This window comes from Talpa europaea (assembly GCF_964194135.1).
Source record: "Talpa europaea genome assembly, chromosome: 8".
Taxonomy (NCBI): Eukaryota; Metazoa; Chordata; class Mammalia; order Eulipotyphla; family Talpidae; genus Talpa; species Talpa europaea.
This window is the reverse complement of record NC_140075.1, coordinates 100302516-100322477: the sequence shown is the minus strand read 5'-3', so window position 1 is coordinate 100322477 and position 19962 is coordinate 100302516. Positions and strand designations below refer to the sequence as shown.

General features: G+C 53.5%; 1 protein-coding gene across 4 annotated transcripts in view; it reads right to left on the bottom strand.

The window, feature by feature from the left end:
• Positions 1 to 19962, bottom strand: part of TTC7B (tetratricopeptide repeat domain 7B) — a gene marked incomplete at both ends in the record, with an annotated part of 220263 nt that overhangs the window by 20658 nt on the left and 179643 nt on the right. For all 4 annotated transcript variants that reach the window (XM_084240964.1, XM_084240962.1, XM_084240963.1 and 1 more), the window contains 2 exons: positions 4295 to 4497; positions 17619 to 17759. In XM_084240964.1, coding sequence (XP_084097090.1) covers positions 4295 to 4497; positions 17619 to 17759 — 344 coding nt within the window. The remainder of the gene's footprint in view (positions 1 to 4294; positions 4498 to 17618; positions 17760 to 19962) is intronic.

Below are 19962 nucleotides of genomic sequence, written 5' to 3'. Positions count from 1 at the left end.
GGAAATTTTGCCCTTGGCTACACTAAATCTGTGTGGCTGCCATCACCCAGGGCTGCCCTCCTCTGCCCTTAGGGCCCCTGCAGGCCCTTGCAGTCCCTCCCCACCCCCAGCTCTAACTTGTTTGGAAAATGTTTCTGTCTCATGAGTTCCTTTTGGGGGCTGGGGACTCCAGGCTTTTTCCGACACAACATGCAAACGTATGTACCTTTATACACATGCAAAATGATTTGAAACTATATCTTTAGATTTTCTGGAAGAAGTTTGATCAGTCTATGAATTTCTTCCCTTGTCAACATTACTTCATAATTCCTTATCCCCTTGGCTCCCTGCTCCTGGTGTGTGCCCACGCTTAGCTCTGTGTCTTATGTGTTAACTCATTATTAATATGAAACTTTTTTGACCCTATACGTGAATTAAAACACACGAAGGCTAAAACTTAGAAAAGTGTTGACTTTCTCTGGGGTTTAACTTGTATTTCTCCTGTCAAGTTTGAGCTGTTAACTTTAATGAATACCACCTGCCTCCAGCTCATAACCACGTTTTCACATTAACATGTTTGCAGTTCTGGTTAAATTGCACTTTTTCTTCCTGGCTGCTGGGTTGGCGACCCGGCATTCTCTGCCACCCTTGGTGCCCAGAAGTTGACATCCCAGCAGGAGCACCAGCCCTCTGCAGTCCCTGTGACAGACCTGTGACAGTCACCACCTGTCACAGACCAGGTGACTCTCCTGCTGCAAAGCAGCCCCCGGCCTGTCCCTTCGGCTCCTGTGCTTTCTCTGAGCATCAGGCCTGATGCAGACCTATGTGTCCCAGCTCCTGGGTTTTTTCTGAGATCAACAATCTGCCTGCAGTTGCTTTCTTCCCTCAGAACCCCCTAGTTAGTGCTTTGCCAACGTGAGCCTCCAGTGTTCACATCCTGCAAAGTCCCCTTTTATCTTTTCTTCCCACACCAGCCCCTTGCTCTGGCCAGCCCCCCATTGCACACTCTTCTCTCCCTGAGTGCCAGGCAGCTGCCAATGTTTTTTTTGCCTCCCTCTGCTACATGCTGAGGCCCCGGCTCTTCTCTGGGGCTCAACTGGGAAAGACAGCATCTGCTTTGCTTGCTGATCCCTGCCTCTCAGGGGGGCTGCAAACCAGCCTGATTTCCTTGAGATTTCAGTTTCCTGTTTAATTTGTGCTAGCAATATCCTCATTTGTACAACTGAGGAAACTGAGGCTTCTGTGCAGCCATCCCAGGCTGGGTAGGCTCGTTGTTGATTCTCAGGAAGAAAAGGGAATTTTGGTGCCCTTGGTAGACTTTACAGGCTCTTAACACTGAATCAAGGGACAGACCAGCCGGCAGGGAGACAGCAATGGTGCTCACTAGCGTCAGGCTGCCCCCTTTTATGCCTTGCTTCTGAGCACAGGTGTCTGTATTTACATATGTGCATGCGCTGTGCTCCCTGGGCCCAGGTGTCCATAATCATAAGCCACAGGGCAGGGCCCATGCCCACGCCTCTCAGCCCCAGGCATCTGCGTGTCATGCAAGACCGCAGGTGCCGCTGTAGAGGCTAGTGGTAGGGAAGATGGAAAAAACCTGATTTAACTCCATTTTCCGTACAGAGGCACAAAGAGGGTGAACAACTTGCCCAAAGCTCCTGAATGAGGGAGCTGGGACCCCAGGCCAGGCAGTCTGGCCTGGAACCTCAGTCTACTGTCAAGAGCATTTCCCTCCCTTCCTCCTACGGAAACAAGCCTTTCTGTGCAGCCGGGGGCGGGGGGAGTGGGGCTGTGATGTCTCTGGGCTGAAGGGCCCAGGTGTCAGTGGGAGGGGAGCCTGCCCAGGTTGTAGTGGGAGTCCTGCCAGCTGTGGGGGCACATGCCAGGGACATCATTTATGAGAGCCCCAAGAAGGAACCATCCAGGCCACCTGTAGGGTAAGAGAAGTTATCAGGCTTTTTTACGCCCTCCCTCCCACTACTAGCCTCACGACTGGCTCTCCTCCCAGGATGACGGACACCTGGGCCCAGGGAGCAGGGCATGTGCAGGTGTGCACACCTGGGCCTAGAAGGGAGGAGGTAGAAGGGTGGCGTCACACGGGGGGGCTCAAGTTGCTGTCTCCCTGCTGCCTGGTTTCCCTTGTTCACTAAGAGTCTGTGAAGATGTTGCCAAGGGCTCAAAATTCTCTTTTAAGCTGCCAGAACCTACAGTGAACCTACCCAGCCTGGGTTGGTTACACATCACCACCTGGGAGTCACAATTGCTGGGCAGTTTCTAACCACAAGCATCTGAACTCCAAATTCATAGGCTTGCTGGCCCCAACCTTCTGCCGGAATGGACAGTCTTCGAACCGATCAGATGCACTTAAAAATGCTTTATCAGCTTATGAAGATTTCGATTTCAGTGGCAAGACCTCCAAAGCAGCTGAGGTCTCTGAGCCAGAGGAGGCTTGATCGTGGCCCTTGGAGCCCACGAGCATCCCCGGGTCCCCTGCTCCCCGGTTCTCCGGGCATGGGCCCTCGGCTTGCTTCTTTTGGAAAGGAAAGCAAAGCAGCTGGCCTTGGCCAGGGAGTTCAGGTGTCTCGCAAAAGGTTCCAAAGGTGAAACAGGAAACTTTCCTGGTGCTGCTTTTCCATTGATCTTTTGTCTCATGTTTTCCCCTTGGGGATGAACAAGAAATGCCTCTCTGAATAATTCATAGGCCCTGAGGTGGAAACATGCAGCCGCTTTTTAATGAAAAGGCTGGGTACATGTTGTTGATTGTACCCCTTCTGCGAGGCTCCAGCAACAGTTCGGAGATCTGAAAAGCTCTTTACAAAGCCCTCTTATAATAGCAAGATGAAAATGAAAAGCCATGTAACATTATTAATCAAACAGTCTAATGTTTGGATAATATGTAAAATTATTTATAAAGTTGTATTGAGCTACAAAATCCTCATAAGGGGAAGCTGAAAAAATTAAGTAGCTGTAATTATAATGAACTTGGATTTATTTTTAAAACCAAAAGAACTGACTTCAGTTTTCTATTTAATGAGTACCTCCTAGGTGCTGGGAATGTCGATAGGCTTGTCATTGAAATCATTCTGTTTAGTTCCCATACATGTAAGTCCCAGCCCAATTCACAGAAACGCTAGGCTCCTGGGGGGAAGCGGCCCTCGGCGGGGTGCCCGGGAGCAAGAACAGGGCCCTGCCCAGCTAGGGCTGAGCCCAAGAGCGGGCTCGCGCTCAACAAACCTGAGAACCCCGCTCAGCCCCTGCACTCGGCACCACTGTGAGAAACGGCTTTGGGAAGCTCCAGAGAACACTGCTCACCAGAGACAAGACCACCAGCGAGGAGCCTGTTTCCATTTACAGAGAGGAAGTGAGTGCAGACAGCTCACATCCTTCCCCCAAATGGAAAGCACTAGCTAGAGACACCACTGGGGAACAGAACCCTGGCCCCCGGCTCCCGTCCAGTGCTCGTTCTTCAAGGCACACGCCACGGACCATGGACACGGGCTCCGGAGGGCTGCCCACCGAGGGTGGGTCAGCTTTAGCACAAGGCTTGTCAAGAGGCCCAGAGAAAGCAGCGTGGCTTTTCACCAGCTCCTCGGACCTCGTTACTGTCCGTGTTTCAACTCAGGTGCTCACAGGTGGAGGGCTTTGCCGGGCAGTTGCACCGCATCTATGTTCTTAACAGAGCCCCTCTAGTGGGTCAGACTGCTCCCCCACCTAACTGGTGGTGAGGTGGATGACTCCAAGGCAAGGGAGGGAGGCGCAACAGTGGGGAGCCCTAGGATCTGGTCTGGCACCCAAAATAGGCCACCTGGAGAGCCCCCACCCCTTTGCAGGGTGGAAACCAGGGTGACTTACCTGGCATGATGGCCCACCCCCTCCTCTGACATATCCCCTGTAGCCCATGGCTCAGAAGCAAGCAGAATCTGAGGCTTCCCCAAGGTAAGAGAGCCCCCCAATTTTGAAGGGCTCTTTTGTAGTAAAGCCTTCCAGGGGTGCAGATCCCCCAAGACCAGGGAGGCTGCTACAAGCAGTGTAGAGACCAAGATGCCGGTGAGAGGCCCTAGGGCCACAGGTAGCCAGAGGCCCCAGACCCAGTCTCCCCTCACAGTGAAGAGACCCCAGGCAGGGCTGCTGAGACTGAGCACACCCTTGCCACCTGCACAGGAGGCACGGACTGTGCCTGCTGGCTCCGCGGTGGGGTGGCAGCCATGGCTGCATTGGCTTTTTGAGCCAAAAGGGGTTTTAGGGTCATAGTGACCTGCTTCTGAAAAGCATCTCACCCCCAAAGTGGGGTCCCAGCCCAGCCCTCAGGACTTACCAGTCGCTGCATGCTCTTCACGTGGGTGGGGCTGATGGATAAGGCTTCTTCATACCACCGCCGGGCCTCATCGAGGTTTCCTCGGAGCTCGGAGACCTGGCCACGCATGTACAGGACGTTGTGGGACATGGGGAAGAGGTTGGCAGCTTCTTGGGTACAGGCGGAGGCCTCGGCAGGCTTCCCAATGCCAATGTAGACCTCAGCTGGCGGCGGTGGGCGAGGGGGGAGAGCAGAGGCAGATGATTTGCTACTTCCTTCCCAGGCCCCCAGAATAGCTGCCACTCTGGTTGGGGACATTTTACATTCCCCCATGGGGGTTGGCAGGGGCCAGGCTGGAATATGGGGGCTGAGCCAGCCAGGCCCCTGCCTGGTGTACTCATAGCTCTTCATGCCCACTGTAGCATAGTGACCCCAGTCACTGCTGCTGTGGGCTTCAGAAGGGTCACCACCCCCAAGGGGCCCTGCCCCCAGCCCCCGAAGGCCACCCTTGGGGCACCAAGTGGACCAGGCATCTGGGCACCTGCTTTCAGCTCTGACTGCCACAGAGAAAGGGCCCAAGAAATCCAAGAGCCAGAGGCACACAGCCCCCCACAGGCACTCTGGGCTCTGGCCTGTGCTCTTAATACCCAAAGGCATGACAAGGGCTGCAGGCTGTGGCTTGCAGCTTTATGGGCATGAAATAAAATGGCTGCCCCACCAGTCCATGCTCTCTGGCCTGTGGAGCCGCAGCACACTGGAGACCTTGAGCCGGTATAAAACTGTCAAAGCCCTTTCAAAAGCCAAGAGGCATGTCTGCAGAAAGCAGGGAAATGGCATCCCTGCAACCTCAGGCCTCAACTCTCTCACCTCTGTGAGGAGAGGCCCCAGGCTCTGCAGCTCTGGTCTCCCCACAAGAGACGTCTGTCACCACGCACACAAGAGGCCTCTCTCCCGAGGGCCTGGTCATGATGCCAGCACACCCTCCTTCCAGTGGCTGAGTATTCAGGGACATGAGACTCCTCTCTCCCTTTTTGGTCACTTAAGTCCCTCCTCTGGTGGGTGATGGACTCTGGGCTCCTGACCCTTGCTCCAACCTCCAGGCAGCCCCTTCAACATCTGCTCCCAACTTGAGCACTGGCTTCCAGCCCTGACAGTCAAAGATGATTGCACCCACAACTCTAAGTCACGTGTATACTAATGTGTATAATAGAATGCACAGAAAAATAGAAGTGGTAAAAGAACACAAGAAAAAACAGAAGTTTTGCTATTTTGCTGTGTACCTCATGAGTCGTCTCCAGGGGGCCACTCTGCAACCCCACTGCTGTCTCCCAACTTCTGTCCCTGTGGCAGGTCAGCCTCCTGGAGTAAAGCTCTGGAGTCCTTCGTCATCCCACCTGCTGAAACTTCCCCTTCCTTGGGCCTGTGCGCTCTGCTCTGCAGCTCCTGGAGTTTGCCCAGCACCTCCCTTGTCCTCCAGGGAGGCCTCCCCTGACCACCCGCTTGCAAGCGCTGCTCCCAACCCTCTCAGCGCCATTGGCTCTTCCGCTGCTTCCGCCTGGAACACGAGCGCAGGCTACACGCTGGCAGGGCCCATGCTGGTCACCGCCGTGTCTCCAGGGACGGGCATGGCACAGAGCGGGAAACAGGGCAGTGGATGGTAAAAGTAACAAGAACTAACTATCATACACGTGCTCTGCGCCAGGAAGTGCTCTCATTTCTGCTTTTAAGTGCACAGTGAAACGTAGGTGCCACTAGCCCATCCCCACGGTAGAGCAGTAAACTGAAGACAGGGACGCTCAGCGATCTGTCCCTGGGCCTGGCCGGGAGCCTGGGCTCTTGGTTGTCTCCCCTGCTCTAGGGAGCCTATGGACCCCTTTGTGCGGGAGCCCTGGGGCTCCGGCTCCACTGTGTTCCCGATCTGCCATGGTCAATACACGTGTGCTTCTTCTGGAGTCTGCCTGTTGCCCCCAGGCACCTCCAAGTTCCGGCTCAATCACTACCTCCTTGGATGCCATCTCTGACCCAGCCCTCCTCTGCCGAGAGGGACGCCCAGGCTCTGCAGCTCTCTGAGGCTGTGTCCCTAAATATGTTGTTGTTGTTGGTGGTGGTGTTGGTGGTGGTGGTGTTGGTGCGGGGGATGTTGGCTCCTGGACGAGCCCCTGGATAGCGAGCTCTACTGCAATCCATCTTTCCATCTCCCCATCTCCGGCTTCAGGCATGGAGTCGGGCATGGCCGTGTGGACGCGGCTGACTTTCTGACTCAGTCAGCCCAGCTGCCCCTCTCCTCCAGCACCCTCACTTCCCTGGTGATCACATTCCCCCCAGTGATGGCCCTGCCCTGCACTGCCTGTCTGCTGCCCCCCTCAGCAGGAGCAGAGTGGTGATGGGCCTGCCCTGGCCAGGGGCCTTGCAGGGGAGGTACCTGCAACTCTCAGACATGGAAATGCAGGGGCAATTCGAATACAGGGACTTGAGTCCAAAGGTGGCATGCTGGCCTGGCCTGCCTCACCGCCTCCAGGGAGCCAGCTTAGATGGCACCTACTTACTGTGCCCCCACTGCATGTGGGGGCTCTATGGAAACGAAGACCACAATGATCTGTCCTTCCATGTGGGCCCAGGCAGAGCCCTTCGTGTCCTGGGAGAGAAGCCCCGTCCTAACCACAGGCAGCAGGCTGATGTCTCTGGTAACACAATTCCCCGGAAGCTCTCGCCAGGAGCCGGACGGGTGCCTGCTGCGGTGTAAGGTTACCTGAGCGTGGCGCCGGCTCGGGGCAGCTGTACAGAATGTTCCTCTCACTGTACACTTGGCTCCTGACTTGCTTCCATTTTGGGGGTGAGTTTATGTACATTTCTGAGATCCCAGGGCTCAGAACTGCCTGTGGGTGGGTAAGACATACCCTAGATCCCTAGAGAAAAAGGCTAACTTAGGAGAGTGGGGACTGACTGCTTCCAGAATATCTACAACAAGATTCAAGGTGGAAGGGAACCCTAAACGCCAACCTGTCGATCCTGTCTTAGGAGGACCACCCTGTTCTGTGGGGTCCTCCCTGAGACCACCTATGTTGCCAGTCTCTTGCCACGGTGTTATCAGCAGCCACAGGCCTGTTGCTATTGCCTGCTCATGTGACGCGGAAACAGGAGACACAGAGCTGAGTCACAACCATGCCGGGGAGAAAGGACCAGGCCTCTGTGTGTCCCGGACAGAAGGTGGGCAGGAAAGCCTGCCCTGGGCCACTTCCGACCCCTCCACATGAGGCTCAGAGAGAAGGAGCCGGGCACTAGGTAACATGGTGATTTTCAACCATTTCCCCCAGTGGAGCTTCTTTTATCCAAAGAGACCTTAGGAGTAGGGAGCGTCTCTCCTGCTTTGGCCCCTCTCCTGTCTCTGAGGCATGGCTGGGCCCCAGGCTCGCGGGACCTCAGATTGTCGACCACAGTGTCATGAGAACCTGGAGGGTGTGGTTCCTGCGCCTGGCGGGCAGGGCAGTCAACTGCTCTGGGCACGTCCACCTATCAGATGGGGGCAGAGGGGGTGCAGGGGGTAATGGACGGGGATGGGGGGGTCAGTGGTCCAGCTCTCCCAGGGTGCAGGAGAGGATCAGACAAGATGGGGGGTACCACAGGCCAGAGGGAGCTGAAAATGACGAGGATAACGCTGAATCGAGCCTCATGCCTTCAAGAATGCAGAGTGAGGCCAGGCAGGTGCAAGGAGGTAAACGACTCGCTGTGGAGCTGCAGCTCTGCCTACTGGGTCAGGGTGTTGGGGGTGCGGGTCCAGCCTTTCTGGTTTACCAGCGCTGCTTCGGAGACCAGGCTTGGAACAGCTACTCTGCCGCACGTGGACACCTCGTGGTGGAGCGCCGCTCTCCCAGGAGCGCAACCTTAGAGGTGGGATTTCTGACTTTGCTAAATCCTTTGGGATGGGCTTGGGGAGGAAGAGAAAGGATTACTGAGGCTCCCCAGAGGGAGCCTCTGCACACAGCTGCTCTCCTGTGACAGGGTAGGTCGTGTTCACGTAGATGCTTACTATGAGCTTGAGCTCCTGGGGACCACTGTCTCCCGGAAGAGGGTTTTACAAATGTCCATTCCAGATCCCACGGTCGCAGCTCCTCTTCTGTGTCCCTGTAGCACCTTGCGTGACCTCTATCACCAGTCATTTTTGCCAGGGGACCCTCCAATCTATGCTTCTTGTTTTCTAGCAGGGGTCACCTGCTTCAGCCCCCTGCTCAGGCCGTCTGGTTGAGAATTGGGCTTGTTCACAATAGCCCGTTGGGACCCTCTCTGTCCAGGGCTGATCCCCTGGACATCTGCAGGCAGCTCATGGGCTCTGCCTGGGCCACTGGGAGCCCAGCACTTTGGGTGGGGTTTGGGGAGAAGGGGGCATTCAACCCAGCTGTGATGAGTTAGGGTGCTTAACTGAGACCCGAAGCCTGGCCCCGGTCTCCATTCAGCCTCCCTAGGGACAGGGCTGGGGTCTTGATTTCCACTTGCCTCCTCCTCCTGTTTACTGTTGGTTCAGAACTCAGGAGGTAAAAAGATAAATCCTCTGGAATATGCCCACGACAGTTTTCTCCTCACTATACGATGAGCAGCTACCCCAGCCATGGCCATATCTGCACGCCTCGGCATGGAATGCAGCACTAAGTAGTGCTCAAGAAATGTCTATGGCTTCACGAATGCGGAGTGAGGGTCAGGGGATGATAATCATGTCTACGGCATAGGCCAGGAAGAAAGCCAGAGGCAGAGAAGCCACAGCAAATGAAGTTTCCCTGACCCTTTCACCAAGGGCTAAATTCAGGCTAAAAAAAACGAACACACCCAGGGCCTTGGAGCTTGTTAGGAGACATCGGAGCTTGCACCAAAGGAACAGCCTCATGCAGGCAGTGAAGTTCACTCTGAGCTGATGGGCTCAGGTCCAGAACACTCTGCAAGGTCAGCTCCACTGCAGGGTCGGCTCTGAGGTCATACTCTGTGAGGTCACAGGGACAGAGATTCTGTCCTGGCCGCTGGCAGCTGGCAGCTGACAGCCTCTAATCAGAGCTAAGGGCTGCTTAGGGTCATGGACACTTTCTACCTCATCCTGAGAGCACAGACTGAGCTCGGACTGTCCCTTCATTTGTCCTTGTCATCCCACAGCTCAAACCATGAAAAGTGTTGGAAATAAAATGCTGCTTCCCCCCACCCCCTCCCACTTGCAAACCTTCAGTGGTTCCCTCTTGCAGGTGAATGTAACCCCAGTGTTCTTGCTCAACATTTAAAATCAGGGCCCTGCTGCCTGTCCCAATCCTCCCTTTTTTGTTCACAGTCTTGTTTCACTTCCCTGCTGGTGCTATTCCTTCTGCCCAAAACGCCTTCCCTGCTCTTCATTCTTGCTCTGCCAACCCCCACCAGGCACATGAGCTCCCCAGATGGCCTGGCTGAACCTTCCCTCATGCTCCCCTCCTTCCACTGCCCTGCTCTCCTGGGAGTCCCTAGCCCAGCAGGCTTGCAGGGCTGTGACTTGATTTGCATGTGGGCCAAGGGTGAGATCCAGTCTGCTCCCCCTTTGCACTGTGCTATGCCCCTAACTTTGCCCTGCACGGAGAGCTGTCTGACATCACTTGCTGAACCAAACTAAAGACACGATATGAAAAGGGTTGAGCAATGCAGTGAAAGCCTGAGATTATTTCTTCTTCAAGCTGAAGAGATGCACCCACAGTCCAGAGAGGTTCAGTTTCCTCACTCACGCATGCACACACGCATGCTTTCTTTTTCAAACACTTGTCAAGCACCTGTTTCATGTGAACTGCAGGTGAACTGGCTCCAACACGCCTGCCTGGGCTCAGGGCCATGCAGGCTTGCACTGTGCAGACACTGGCGGAGCGGGGCAGGCTGTGTGCCCGTCGGCCCTGTGGAATTTGAGGACACTCTTCTCCCAAAGGTGCCTCAGACAGCCTAGCCTGTTCTCTGGGGTTGTTCTACCCAGAGGGGGACATCTTTTTTGAAACTCACACCCAGGAGCAGCAAGGTTAGAGGCCGCGCAGGGACAGGACTGGGGTTGGGTGCTGTCAGATCTCCCTTCCCACCGGTGGCCTGGCAGAGAGTGATGCAGGAAGGAGTCGTGTGGCTCAGGTCCCCCAGTCTTTCAGGCCAGGCTGTGGCAGGCAGGGTGTTAAGCTAGCAGGTTCTACCACCCCTGAAAAGCATCCCTTTTACCCAAACCCCTAGACTATGAATTGGGCATAAAGGGAGAGTTGGGCAGGCAGCGGGCCTCTACTTTTAAGGTTGAGTAAGAACATTCGGGTTACTGAAGGGAACCACTGAAGCTGTGGGGGGATTTTATTTCCAATGTTTTTCATAATTTGAGCAAAAAAAGTCAAGGGATTGCCAATCCTGCTTCCTCAATGCTCACCAACTTGGCTCTGGGGTGGCACTGCCTGTGGGGGCCAAGGCACCCCCAGGGTAGAGCAGGGCGTCCGGCAGGAACGGGTGCTCCCTGAGTGGGCCCTCCCATCTTCCTGAATCTGCTCTTTCATGCAGAAGCCAGCCCAGAGGCCAAGAGGAAAAGGGTCCCACGTCCTGACATATATCCTGTCATCCTCCTAGTAACCAGGCTGGGGAGGCCTTCATCCTTACCAGCTCTCACCAGGATTGTTCTTTATTCTTTCTTTCTTTGGGGAGTGAAAAGAGGCAGCAATTTTGTTTCCACAAGTCGACCCTTCCCTGAACTTCTCTGGCCCAGGCCTGGAGTGTGGGAGGCCTGTAGCCCCAGGATGAACACAGCCTAGAACCTGTCCCCACATGGCCAGACACCTTCGCAGGGTCTTGGCAGCAGGACTGACGCTTATTTCCAAGTTTGCAAATGGCTGGAGAAATCCCGTCCCCAGGGGCTCAGTGAGACTTCAACACTAGCTCCTCACCCCCTCAGCTGCATTTGTGATGTACTTTATCCCTTCCAGGTCTTGGCCTAGCTTTCTCATGCCTCCTCAATCCCCTAAAGCCTGCTCCCCTCCCCTACCCCACCCCTTGGCTAACCTGCTTCACGGTCCGAAGAGAGGACAGGGAGTCAGCAGCAGGAGAGTCAGAGCCTCTCCTTGCCACCACGCTGACAAGCCTGTCATGGTCCTCCATGCCCATCCACCTGCCTCCCTCCTGCTGGCACCGAGGGCACCTCTCTGCCTGGGTACTGGACCTGCTACTCCCTTGCAGTAGGGACAAATACCTCCACACACCCCCCCTTCAGGATGATGAGAGTGTCAATTTTGCCTTGATCATTTATCTTCCCAGAAATCAACCTGCTTTGAAGTCAGCCTTCTTTATCCCCCTTCTTTGACCCCCACATTCCTTTCCAGCTGTCCTGCACGACCCTGTCTGCAGAGAGGGCGGCCTCTGCAGGGACTGTGTGCTCTCTGTTCTCTGTCCTCACTTGCCATCACCCTGTAGCCCACGCCTGTGGCTCCATCTTCACTGCTCACGGGTGACTCCCCCACTCCAAATCCAACAAGCTCCTTGTCTCAACCTTGCTTGGTCTCCCAGCGCGTTTCCTATTCAGACTCCTTAACAGCAGTGATTTCCAGTGGGCCTTACTGCTGGCTACCTGCTGAGCACTTCCTGGGCATCATTAGCTGGTGCAACTATGACCCCGTTCTCCTTGGACAGGGAACACTAGGGCTCAGGGAGCTGGGAGAACCTGCCTGGCCCACACTGCCAGAGCCTGACTGTACCAGGTGGGGTCCTGTGTAGCCCCCCACGACACTCCTCTCCTGGTTCCTCCTGCATTCCCTTGCTTTGATTGCTTCTTCTCCCCAACTTTTAAATGTGGGGGGCTCAGGCCTCAGTGCTGGCTCTTCCTCTTCTCCAGTGACATGCTTGTCCTAGGCCTTCCCCACACGTCACACCCAGATTTATGTTCCTGACCTGAATCAGCAATGAGTGCCCAGCGGCCTGGCTGACATCTGCATCTGCTCGGCCTCCTGGCACTTTCCGGTCAAACAGGACTGCTCCTGGCCCCGACATGCCAGCTCCTCCCCCAGGCTGCCCATCACAGGAAATGGAATCCCTGGGCCCTCTGGACGCCACTCAACATCTGGGATTCTTCCTTTTGCTTGGCCCCCCAACTTCTAGTCCCTCAACAAGTTCTATCAGCTCCCCCTGGAAAATCCACCATCAGCAACTATGCTCCACCTGCACTGAGCTTCCTTCACAGCTGTCCACCACCACTGGACCAGGGCTTTGGCGCTGGCCATTCCTTCTGCTCCATGCTTGCTTCTGTCTGTTCTCCATGAGGAGCTGAAAAGATTTTTTAAAAACTTCCATCTGATATTCCACTCTCTTGCTTGAAGTCCTTCAACAGCTTTTCTAAAAAGATCTTAACATGCTGCTAGGGGCTGCTTTCTGGGTTTCTCTTTGGGCTGTAAGCCCCAGGCGCCAGGCTGCTTCTCTAACACTCAGCGCCCACGGCGCTGCAGGCTTTTCCACATGCCTCTCACCCTTGTGCAGGCCAACTGCCCTCCCCTGCTCAGTCTGCCCCCGACTGCTGCTGGGGGAGACCTCCAACACCAGTTCTCACAGGCCTGACTGCCCCCAACCCCCTCCCAACTCAGCTCACAGGGTATTCGGTGCATCCGTAACTGTTTCACTTCGCTCTGCGGCTGGACTGTGAAGGCATGGCCCGCATGTCTCCTCTGCTCCCAGCTCTGCCCATGGCTCATAAACACGCACTCAACATGCTGTGGCCAGGGCTGGATTCTGACCCCACCTGGATGGGACTGAATTGTGGCTTCTGCACTTTTTAGCCATGCGGACTCAGGCAAGTGAGTTGGCAGCTGTCTTAGGCCTCGTCTGCAAAGCAAGGTGAATAGGCTGCTTCCCTCAGCAGTGTATTTCAGTACATCTGCTTGTTCTGCTCCCCATTCTGTTTCTGGTGAATCCTCTCACCCGCCCCCACCACACCTCTGGCTTACACCCCAGATCTTGCACACACAAATAAATAAATCTTAAGAAAAAATAGGGGCATTCACCCACTGTTAAGTCTATCACGATGACCAGGCAGGTAAAGATGGAAGAAGTCCACGTAGTAGTGGTCTGACACGAGCACAGTGTGTGATAAACAGGAGCTGCCTGCACACTGCACATCTTCCATCCAGACCCCAAGGGCAGGGGAAGGGGTGGGGCAGACCTACCTAGAGGGCACTGGCTCAGGAAGGTCTGCCCCGCCCCCACCACAGGTGCTTTGGAGGGCGTTGCAGCAACCCACACACCACCTGTCTTCACCTCATCCTGATGGCCCTGCCAAGTACCACCCCTCCACCCTGTTGGGGCAGCCTCTGTGGCTGGGGGAGGTTGGGAGGGGGGAAGGGAGAAGGAGCAGGCCAGGGCAGGGCCTGGAATCTGCAAGTATCATAGCTTTAAATTCCCAGCAGAAATCAGAAAATCTGATCTTGCACATCTAAGAATAGCTGTTGGTTTCGACTGTAAGAGGTGCCAAAGTGAAAGCTGTAATTATTAGTAAGTAACAAGCAGAAATTAACCACCTACCGCAAAGTCATTTTTAGCTGCCATCCCAACTTGGTGGATGAAAGATGGGCACTGGGAAGCACTCAGCTTGGGAGAAGCTCTGGCTCAGCTCTGAATTAGGGACTCTGAATGTCCAGTGGCCAGCAATGAGGAATGCATGCTAAAGAGGCAGCTGTTTGGTCCCTGGGGAGACAGGTCTCGCGGTGCAATGATGATCAAGTGCTGAGACTCAGCATCCTGCCCCAGTAACACTGAAAAGTGCCTGGTGGATGAGGTCTGGGTCCCCCTCCTACAAAATGCTTCTGACTTCCTCATGAGATGGTGTAGATACCAGTGGCACTGAAAGGTGCTTGGGACTTTTAGGAAAAGAGAACATAGAAATGGGTAGTTGCTTTCCAAGATCATGAGAGGGCCAGATGCTAGAAAGAAGAGATTGATATATGTATTAAAAAAAAAAAAACCTATTTGACATTTAAAAAAAGATAAAAACCACAAGCAAAATATAAATATGGAAAAATATAGCTCAGATAACAGATGCCAGGCAAATTTCTCTGACACATAATAAATGCTTACAAATCAAAAAGAAGCTGAGGAGCTAAGAAGATAAAAGGACAGAAGTTATGAAATACCATTTTTCACCTACCAGATGGGTAAAGATCTGGAAGTTTGATAATCTGTTGTGTTGGCAAGAGTGTGAAGATGGACATTCACACATTGCTGACTGGAATGTAAATGAGTTTAAGTCTATGGCAAGCAAAGAGATGAAACTGATCAAAACAAAGGCGCAACCCTTTGATCCATCAATTCCACTTTCAAGAGTTTGTCTTAATAGAACAGTCTATGTATGGATTCTTCCTGAAGCATTGCCTGTAATGGCCAAGTCCTGGGAATAGTCTATCATCGAGGGAGGGCGGGTTAAATCATCGTCGATGGGCACACAAATTTGTGCTACGAAGCTGTGACACGGGACGGGTCCGCCTTGCGCTGTGATCTCTGCAGGCTTTGCCTGGGGGAGGGTGACCACGGCTCAGGGACAGGAGGGGCCTTCTGCACTACATCTTTTCTACCTTTCATCTGTGTCCCACATGCATATATTATTCAAACATAATTTATAGAGAACTTTCACATAGGTCCAAATGCACCAAAGAACACAACTTAGCCCATGCGGGCCGGTCACTAGGTGTGCTGTGAGGATGCTGAGGGGGTGGGGTCAGAGGCGTCCAGACCAGGAGGAGGCCAGGGGAAGGGGCTCCAGAGGGCAGGTCCTGCTACATTGGAAGGGAGGGGCCCTATTAGACAAGCAGGCCTGGTCGACCTGGGCCTGAGCCCCTTTTTGCTCAGGGAGTAGTTGGAGGCTCAGGTGTCCTCTTCATAATGTCCTTGCCATTTCAATGGACAGACAAGGGGCTCAGGGCTCTCTGACTCAACAGGCTGGAAATCTGAGGTGACCTTACCTGTAGGACTCAAATCTAGGGCCATGTCCACCACAAGCTTCTATCACCAGCCCCCACTACACTCTGCTAACCAGGAAAAGCAACCAGGAGAGACAAGGACCACAAAAGTCAGAGAAACACCATGGTCTGGGGTTGTCAGGACTTGATCTAACAAAGTTTCTTCAAAAGCTTGCAAAACGTATGGACTCTGGCTGCCGTACATCTAGGTGATGGATGCAGACGTTACCTGGTTTCCATAAAGTGTTGGAAAATGTGGGTCACTTTTATTTTGCCCCTCAGGTCATTAGAGTTCAAATTCAAAGCAATAGAACTACCTCTTGCAAGACTATATGGTTCTAAATCTTGACTCAAAATGACTACTTTGGAAGAGCTGATATGGCAGAAATCCTAGGAGGATTCTTGTTTACCCATTTCATGTTACTTATAATGCTCACTATACTACGCACACCAGCACTAGGAATATTTTGCCCAATGTTTCTAGGATGGCACTCCCTTGCCATAGTTCAATTCCACCAGTCTGTGGGATACTAAAAGCCACACCCACTAACTGGCAGTGAGAGCTTGATTCTGTTCCGCGGCCTACAGCAATGAGGAATGGATGTTACATTATTAAACAAAAAGTCAAGGACAGTGCCACACAGCAGCTTCCCTACCAAGTTCTTCAGTGTTCTAATGAGCAGCGACACTAAGTCTTGTCCAGGTGCCATCAAGGCCACACAGAGAGGAACAAAGCCCCTGCATGAGTAAGTGAGGGGCAGCAAGCTACAGGGCACAGCTGTCCTGGAACTCCATGGCCCTCACTTGGGTCATTAGCTTTTCTATGAAACAAGCAAGTGAAGCAATGCCTGGCGAGGCCATAGGCACCGGATTCAGTCTAGAAGGATCACTTTCAGTCCTTTTGGATTTCAAGATTGAGTCCCTTCAAAAATGTGACTTCAAGTCCAGCTAGAGAGACAACTCTGTACCCACGCTACCCCTGCAGAACTGGTCAGTCTCTGCTGGCCCAGACTTGGAGGTGGACTCTTCCCTGTGTGCTCTCTTAAGACCCTGCAGCGGAAAGGCTAGGGTCCAGCCTGGGGATTGGGCTTTCTGTCAGCTGGGAAGGCCTGCCTGCTCTCCCGTGCCCTCAGAGGCATACCGTCAGGGACCAGCAAGAGGGCGGATGCTGGCAAGCGTCTGCACATAGAGGAACAGCCAGCACATTCATGAATCACCCCTCTTTTGTACCTCTGCTTAGAAGAACATAATTTGTTAATTTACGGTCGTTGTTATGGTTCAATTAAAGATGCCAACACAGAAAAGGCTGGCTGTGCTCGGCTCCGTGATGTGCCAAGCCAGGTAAACGCAGTCACGGTTTCATGCATGGGGGTGCACTGATGGCTCCAAACAGCTGACATCATACAATTAGGCTTGGCAGAAAAGGAGCAAACAGATGGCCAGTGGTGGAGAATGACCACCTTCTCAGCCAAATCTGGGCTTTTTCGCACCCTGGGACTCAAGCCTGGGCAGGCCGGGTTGGGTTGTGCACATCCCGCGCTAAAACCAGAGGAACAGAAATTACTTTTACATAGAAATATGGGTGTAAGTCAACCAAGTCACCATCTGATCAAGCCCCTGTGGAGTAGGCTTTCACCACTATCCTCTGTGTGTTATATTGTGGGGATTTCCAGCTCTGCAGAGTGGCCACATGAGGCCGGAGGAGAGGCCAGACCTGCAGAATTTCTGGGCTAGTGTCCAGGGCAGCGACTGCTGCTACCTGCCTCCCTTTGTGGGTACCAGGAGTACCATCACAGAGGCACGACACCAAACACACTGGCCTTCCCTGCTTGGATGAAGACATCTGTGTCATCCCCTCCCAGGGTCTTCAAGAGCTCAGTGCCAGGCTGTGCTCACCGCTCCTAGGAGACAAGTGCTTGCTATTCACCCCACTGTACAGATGAGGAAACTGAGGCTGAATGGGAAGCTAATGATCATGTCTATATTTCTGTTGAGCAGCAGAGATGGGATGCCACGCTGCAGGCGCCCAGACACCACGCGAAGCCGCATCCTACCAAGAAGCCTGGGGTGGAGCGCTCAGCCCCTGTGGCAGCACAGACCTGCACCCCCACAGCGAGCTCCCGAGTTCCTTAGAGTCCAATTCAGAAAATCTTTCCCAACACCTGCTCTGGGTCAGGGTACGGAGACCCCAAGGGACTCAGGATGGCCACAAGGGAGCAGTCACACTGAGGTGCGGGGTTGCCAGAGCGTTGATTGCCCCTCATGAACCATAGTGGTCAACACCTCCAGGGGACAGGTGCCTGTAAAAGTAAGAAGTGCCCACTAGATCCTACAGCCTCTGGCACAGCGGCTGGTTGGGGAGTGGGGGGAGAGATTCCTTGGTGGGGGCAGAGATGTACCTGCGTGGAGCCAGATCTGTGCCAGTGTCATCCAGGGGTGTAGCGGGCCGTGCTTGGGGGCACTGCTCTGCAGAGATGACGCCACTTCCGACAGTGCCTGCTCCACTCTTGAGGCTGCTACTGACGTGGCATGGACAGAGCCTGTGAGTTTTTAAGAGAATGGCATCAGGGGTGAAAGGACAGACTCAACCAACCACCCTCCCAACACCCTACCCACACACAGACACGAGCTCAAGCTGGACACACACCCCTCCCCCACGACACCTCTACATTTTATTGCCCATAAAGAAATACAGACAGTCATATGGCCTGGGGCCTCAGTTTCCACCCTTTGCTTCAGTTAATCTTTCAGTTAACACACAGAGCACACGCTATGCTACATGCCCCTCCCAGACTCAGCTGAAAATGGGAGTGGGGGATGGGAGTCAGTGGGGTACAGGGGTGCCATTATGGCACCTGTGCTGAAACAGGGCAAGCTGATGTTCTACAAAGGGGGTTCCAATGTGCCCCTGTTGGGGCCTGGACCTGGAAACAAAGGGAAGATGGGGCGCCATTCTCAAGACAAACCTCTTAACTTCCCATTTCCTTCACCTGGCCTTTGAGGCGGCAACACCCCTAGAATGGGGACCATGTTCCAGGATAGGATTTCAAACTGTGGTACAAGCACACTCATGTCCTGCGTGAAAGCAGATGTCTAGTCTTAGGGCAGACTTGGCCAGTGGGAGAGGGTTGCAGCAGAGACTCCTGCGACTCAGAGGTGCATCAGCCGACACCACCCCACACCCCACACACCCCGTTGGCCCACGAGGCCCAGGAAGGAGCAGACAGAGCACACCCACTACCAAAGCACTGGGGAAAAGCACTTCAAGTCAGAGTCATATGGCTTCCTTCTGAGGTCCGATGACCAGGGACTACCTCCTTCCACAAGCATCTCCCCTCTTTCCAACATTCACCTTGGAAGACATGGTTCTAGAACCCAGAGCAGGATTCTCAGACATTTCAACATATAAATTGATATTTATATTTACCAGCAACATTCTAGCTGGTATTCAACTTCACCACAAAGTTGACTGTGGAGATAAACACCCCAGCACGGTGAGTGGCAAAGGAGAGTGCTGACTACCAGCCTGTGTGAGGCTTAGAAGAATGACAATACTTAAGGACAAACGCTGATACTCCAAGACATTGGATCCATTCTATGGTGGGTAAGACAAAACTGTGAGCATAAAAATAATTCCTGTTGGGTTTTGAAATGCTCCATAATTTATTTGCAGCAACAGACTCGCCACCCATATTGTGTTTTGACTGTTTCCACATGAAGGTAACACAGCTGAGTCCCCCGGTGGGGATTGTGGAGGTGATTATGGGAGGTGTATGGGAGCTAGACTGGGACCCACCTTCTGAGGCTACTCCACACAGACTGTGCCCACAAGCACCCGCAAAAAGAGGAGGAGCTGCTGCGGGAGGACCAAGTAGTCTCCAGAGGGAACGTGGCAGCGGGAGGAGGGCCACGAGGCCCAGCTGAGAGATGCTAATGGCCGGCAGTCGCAGGCAGGGGAGCAGGAGCCTCTGCTGTTCCCTGAGGACTGACCTGTGCTTAGACAAAGTGGTTCCGACGACTTAAAAAAAAGCTGAACAGCAACATGCTTACACTGCTGTTGATTTTTTTTTGGGTCTTGTTTTTAATCATTTTATGGGAAAAGTAACAGTTTAATATTGGCAACAAAGGGCCTGAAGTGCTTTCCTTGAGGGTCTTAACAGTGACTGACAGTTCTACAAACGAGTCATCTGGAGGTGGCTGTTGCCAGCTCTTCCTCTCACTGACCACGGCGAACAATGGCTGTCGGCCTTGACTTGGCATTGGAATCACTGGGGATTGAAAAGTCATGACATCATAGCCATACCCCAGGCCCCTGGATCTTCCTGGGGGTGTCGGGCATTGCTTTGATCATTGTCAAGGTGGTTCCAATGTGCAGCAAGTCTGAGACCTGCTGGCCTGGAGAGACAGGAAGCAGCTGTTTCTAGCATCTAGTCAAGGAAACCCTTCGGCTCAGTCTCCACTTGCCAGCCGCTGGACCGCTCCTACCTTGCCGCCCAAGGATCTGGGGGGCAGAGTTCCAAGAAGATCTTGTTCTTTAGAACAGTGGTTCTGAAACTCTGGGTCTCAGAAGCCCTTTGGACTCCAAAAAGTTACTGAGAGCCCTAAGGGGAGTCTGTTTACATGGATTGTATATTTAACACATTAGAAATCAAAACTGAGACATACTTAAAATAGTTATTAATTCATTTAAAAATGACAACAATCCACTGCTGTGGAAAAATTCTTCTAGGTTCTACTAGGTTT